The 6,092-nt window shown below is 36.3% G+C and overlaps 1 protein-coding gene across 1 annotated transcript in view; it reads right to left on the bottom strand.

Annotated features, from left to right (window-relative positions):
* The window catches only part of dock2 (dedicator of cytokinesis 2), a 107,612-nt gene that overhangs the window by 55,565 nt on the left and 45,955 nt on the right, over window positions 1-6,092 (bottom strand). The window contains exon 26 of the mRNA XM_008420268.1: window positions 899-994. Coding sequence (XP_008418490.1) covers window positions 899-994 — 96 coding nt within the window. The remainder of the gene's footprint in view (window positions 1-898; window positions 995-6,092) is intronic.

Below are 6,092 nucleotides of genomic sequence, written 5' to 3'. Positions count from 1 at the left end.
GTTTATGCATTTAAATGTTTCTCAAAATTTATAAWAGTTTATAGGTGGTTAAACTTTCCATAAAATTTTTAGGTTGTYYTTTTTTTTTTKRRRRKTTWWKRMMMMMYTWRKWAWWWYMMMAWCYWMCYWRRAARRAAMMMMWWRSMRKWAAAWYCYYMAAARSYYYKKKKTTKTTTWWYCYYCSWYMWKRAWKKWAAAAMMRGGSYWWTTTTTTTTTTTTGTCTTACACTAAGACGCTTGCTCCCCAGCCATTGAGGGCATAATCACTAATTTTACAAAGGCCTACTTCAGCATCCTGTGGCTGACAAGTTGCCACCAATTAGAATCCCGGATGACAGCACACTTACTAATTATCCAATCTATATCCAGAACGCCCTGTCATAGCATTTTTATAATCTGTAACTTCAGTGCGTGAGCTCCAGCAAAGCCCTTTCCTCTGATCTTCCACTTGTATGTCCAATAAAAACGTGTATTTTGAACAGAAGGTGCTGTGACCATGCTTTGTGTTTCAGAATGACCATGAATGTTACATCTCAAATAAAGGAAAGGAGTTTTTTTTTTTTTTTTTCAGGTAAATATTCAGACAAAACAATAAGAAGCCATCCTTCATTAATATATGTAGAGACAATTTATAATTAACAATCTACACCATTCCATTAACATCAGTATTCTATGCTTTTCTAGTCTAAAATGTCTAGAGTTCTGACTTTATTTGTTAAACTATTACAACAAAGTTCCTAATACAGTCATGAAAGATAGTGCAGGCTTTTGACATAAAACCGATGGACGGACGACATATTTAGACTTTTTAAAAAAATTTAATTCCACTGTTTCCGTTTCTTCCAGACTGTGTAGGAACCTTGTATCTCGGTAGAAAAGGATGATGGTATGTACTTACAATCAGGGCGTGCTCTCGGCCCATYGTGATCACGGTTCGGTTGATTATCCGCAGCAGAGACACCACTATGTCCTGGATATGTTTAAACGTTTCTCCCTGGTTTAAACAGATGATAAAACAAAAAAAGGGGGAAAAAAGAATAAGGCCAGGAAAATATAGAGGAAAATAAACAAAAGTGAACAAAAAAAAACTAAGAAACACACAGAGAATAGTGTAGTGAACACTTAAAAACAATGAGTGACTTTAACTATGAAAACATTTCAAATTCAACTTGTCAACTTTTCAAATTATATTTCATTCAACACTCTATCAAACCAGRGCTTCTGATAAATAAGCCACTGTAAGCTGACTCTATGAATAACGTTCTCATTCACATCGTAGAACTTTATCCAGTAAGATGATAAGTCTGTGTGAGTTTTCAGAGAATGCAACAAGCATCACAGAATCAAATGCACATGGTACATAAAATGTGTGTGTGTGTGTATGTGTGTGGGGGGGGGGGAGCATTTTCCAAAAATCTCAATAATATCTGTCAGCGCTACATGAAAAATCCTTATGACGGCTGCACAGATGCATTCTGCATACCAACTATGGCAGTGTTGTTGTGAGCCGTCTTCAACCTGTTGTCAGCGGTAGATTCTGCTATCAGCATATTTGTCAGATCAGAKCGACATACGAGGATCACAAAGTCATGCACCACCAAACCTATGCAGCAGATGCAGCTGCTCTCTTTGCTCTTCATGTCAGACTCAATTCATGATCCCATCTTCCCAGTTCATCTTATAGTCAATAAACCTAAGTGACTCCCTCTCAGGTTGGGAGGGTCAACTTCACCTCGCTCCATTTTGTGCTGACACTCTTTAGCTGTCAGACCTAATAAACATATSTAGATGAAGAACTGAGAGGGGTTTGTAGAATTTCACTTTAACTTTTGTTGCCACTGCTGGAGCCAATACTTGTTAATACTCAGAGTTTAAAATTGGTTGGTTTATGTTCCCATTTTCACTCTGTTTTCCAACCTTAATGCTACTTTTCAGGCTTTATTCACGTTGTTGTTTGAATCTCAAATAAAACAATAAAGAAGATGATGGGTTTTTTTTTTTATAGTTATTTGGAAACCTAAAAGTAATTTTAGTAAATGAGCCTTAACAGAAAATTTTCATCAATATGGAGGTAGRAACAGCAAAAGACTTGCATTTCATGCATGTGGATTTTCTGCACAGGTCCGTTTCCTTCTCACTGTATTTTTAATCAATTTGAACCAACTTTTCTGTTACATTTCTTTAACTTCCTCTGCTCAGAGGGAAACATTTCCCATGAGAAACCTYAGCCACATGCATTTCTATCTTTCTGAGGAGATAACTTATTTATGGTAAGAGGTGCCTGTCGGTTTAAGTAAAATACAACAAAAGTTAAAATATAAGTAGGAATGAACATAAAATAATCTTTAGAAATATCAAATGTTATTTAAGCGCATTTCCTATACATGCAGTGTACACCTTCAAAATTAGTTTTAGTAAATACTGAACTATTTTTTTATTATTGTAAAAATGACAGATTGCTTCTGACACTTTATTTAAAGGACTAACATGACACTGCATTATGCTGCCGCTGCCATGTACGGTGAATTYGGGGTGTTGTGCAGATTTAGTTTTCATTGTAAGAACTAGACTTCTTGTGGTCTTTCATACAACAATGTTTTTTTCATTGCCACTGTTCGRTTACATGACTTGTAGATCTGTGGGAATATTCAGCTTTTGTTGGTAGCTTTGGGCTTTTCGTCTTCTTCTGATGTTATTGTTCTCTCTGCCTGGTCTATTAGGTTTCTGTGACTGGACAGATTTGCATTGTGTCACACTAGTTCCTTTGAAAGATAGATTAATAGTCTCTCTGTGAGATGTTCTAAACCTGGGATGCTGTTTTGCAGTCTAAGCTTTGAATATCTTAGCAATTGTATCACCATCTTGTCTGGTCTGTTCCCCGGTCTTAATGATGTGGTTTGTTCACAAAAGTTCTTTAAGAAACTCTGAGATGTTCACAGTACAGCTCTATTTGTGCCCAGATTCAGTTAAACGTAGGTGGACTCTATTTAGTAATTAGGTTACTTCTTTGGGCTATTGGTTGACTGGATTGTATTTATAGACATCGGAGTTAAGGTGGCTGCAACTGTGGGGTGAAATTTCAGATCTGGTAAAAGACGCATCTAAAAGAAAAATTCTAATTTCTCTTAGAAATGTTTTCTTTTTGTGATATATGGAGTAACACGCTGCTTGAGTAATAATATTTAAAGGAGATTTTGCACTTGAAGTAACATCCTAAGACAATGAAACACATCAGTGATAGCAAAAATGTATCTTCTATATGCAAATATAGCTCAGTTCAGCCACTGCTGAAGGGATTTGTGCAGCTGTATTTGTGAATGCCTTTAAGGATAAATTCACCATGAGACTTGTTTTACTATTCATAGACTCCACAAACAAAATTTGCCCTCAGGCATCCTTTCTTTTCTACTTCAGTTTATATTAGTTGAAGATATGACCTAGGTATTTTTATATATTTTTTATTTTGGCACTATAGGTGCATTAATCCTTGCATGAGTTAGTCAAWAACACATGGAAAAGAGAGGATTCGGAAATAAGAGACATAGACAAAAAACATCTGTTTACTTTTCTGTAATACATTTGTACATGTGTGCCAGACTGCTGGCAGAATATTTGAAGCGCCTGACGAGAATTAGGTAGATATGATTAAACTACATTAAAAGCACTGACTCACTGCCCAGGGGCGTGGGCAAGATAAACAACTGTGTGTGTGTGTGTGTGTTGTCCTGCACGCACACACACGTTCAGAAGAGCTGAGGAGCAGCTGTTATGTCTAAATAAATCAGTAAATCTTTCTGGCTCACTGTAGGTATTCTGGCTTATTGGAAAGACTTTCTCTAACATTAGCCAGAGAGCTGGAAGAGCACTGAAGAGCAACATAAAATGCTTCCTATCATTTTGAAATCTGTTGGCCCCACAGCAACATGGAGAAAACAAAAACAACAAAATTCAATTATTACACTAAATCCTGGAATTAGTCATGTTTGGGTTGACTAAATGACACACATTTATGAGACAATACACATGCGCTCAATTTGGATAAAGGTTTCTGAGATGCCGAATCCTCGTCAGTGCCTTGGTGAAATGCAATATAAGCCATGTGTTTATCATAAACATAATTCATATGGATGAAAAACAATTCATCCATATTTTGTTTGGTTTACTAAGATTGTTCATTTTCCTTAGTGTGCACGGACATTCAACGCTTATATAAATATTGGTAATTTAACGAGGAATGTAACTGAATTTGCGCAAAAGGTTATTTTACTATTAAGTATAATAATGTTGCATTTTATGCAAAATAACTTTTCAAGACTCAAAAAACACCAACAAAAAATAAAATGTGTATGCAGATAAGTGCTAATAGAAGCAAAAAATGGAAGTAAAGTCAATATAAAACCTTTTAAGTCTACTAAGGTAGAAAAACTAAAATACATAGAACAGTTAAGTTAATAATCAGCCTGTTGTATTTTTTTAAAATCTGTCTAAGTAAAGAAGACTATAAACAAAAGGGTGCTAAAGAAGGAGCCCTGGTGAATGTCAGTAATACTGACCACCGAAAGTGTTTTACATCACAGCCACATCCAGTCACAAATATTCACATATTTATACATCAACATGCAGGTTTGCAGGCAACTTGGGGATAAGTGTCATCGATATGTGAAAGGAGGAAGCTCGAATTGAACCTGCAACCTTCCGATTGCAAGACACTCCCAAAATTCCTGCAGGTTCTCGTTAGTGGCTTGATAGAGCTTAGAGGCCAACAGTAAGAAGATTGACCAAATATTCTCCAAAATGACCAAAAGCCTGCATCAAAAAAGGAAGCTACTCCAAAATATGTATTTTGCAAAACACTGTAAAAGCTGCTCAAACTCAACTCTGCTGCTGTTCATGTCCACTCTCCAAGCAGCACTAGTTATTCTCTAACAAGACAATTGTTTTTAGGTTTGCGGTTTAAAAAAACCCAGAAAGCTTTGCTAAGCCATGTTTGTTTTTCTCTGTCAGTTTCCTTTGTTTTGTTTTTTGTTGGGGGGGGGTGTTGCTACACACATGCTACCAATCAGCACACCCAAGCAAAAGTGACAAAGTGACTTAAAAATTTGAGGCAAACACTAGCAGACACAAGCATCTGTCTTTCAAATAATTTTTTGCTTGGTTTTGTTTTTCTCTCTGGATATCTGTGCGGTTTGAGGACATTTGCAGTGTGACAATTTAATCAGGCACCACCCAGAGTGAGAAACAATGAACAGTGAAAAACAAAGAAAATGAGGGGCAATCTCTCTGTTTTTGTGTTTATTCTCACATTTCTAMCTGGTTTTTTTCCAACCCATCTTTTTTTTAATATTTCAAACTCTGTTCACTAACAGCATGTGCATAGATCGAATAAAATATTACATCTGTTTAGACAGACAAATGRAYAGAGACATTTTTACTGACTTGTCACCAGCAGGCCGTTTTCATCTTCACTTTACAACTTTGCACCTCTTTTTTGTACTTGCCTGCATTTTTTGCTTTTTATAGTCACATCCAAGATATCATCATTATCAACTGCCCATATTTATGAATCTCATCAAATTAACTGCACTCCAGTTCATTTATTACGTTTGCTCTCTTCTCTCGATGCGTCTCTTCTCTTGACTCATGCTTCATTAGCACATTCGAATAAATAGAGCCAAAAACAAAAAAAAACATATCCTCACTTCAAAGTCTAGGCAGGCTGTCAGCCACTTGCACAGGCAATTAAAGAGCCCCTCATCGAGATGCTGGTGATGTATTTGTTTTGCATGGAAGTCTGCCTGTATGTTTATTTGAAGGTGTTCRGTTCAAGAGCTGACTTTGATTTGTCTCAAAATATCACATGCAAACATTTGCAAGACCGAATGATTTAATTGGTCAAGGCCAGCCGAAGTCTCCTTCCTGCACAACTAGTTGAAAAAAAAAAACTGGCACAGAGAATATACATGTAAAAGTGACATCGATCCACTGCTAAGAAAGGATGATGTGACAAATATCACAGAAACATCCGAACGCCAGATAATATTTGCTAATATCCAGGGGTGAAAGTAGTTTTAAATTCTCGGGGGTACTATGAC

Source organism: Poecilia reticulata, linkage group LG10, assembly GCF_000633615.1.
Source record: "Poecilia reticulata strain Guanapo linkage group LG10, Guppy_female_1.0+MT, whole genome shotgun sequence".
Taxonomy (NCBI): Eukaryota; Metazoa; Chordata; class Actinopteri; order Cyprinodontiformes; family Poeciliidae; genus Poecilia; species Poecilia reticulata.
Note: the sequence above shows the minus strand (reverse complement) of the source record. Positions and strands in the feature narration are given on the sequence as shown.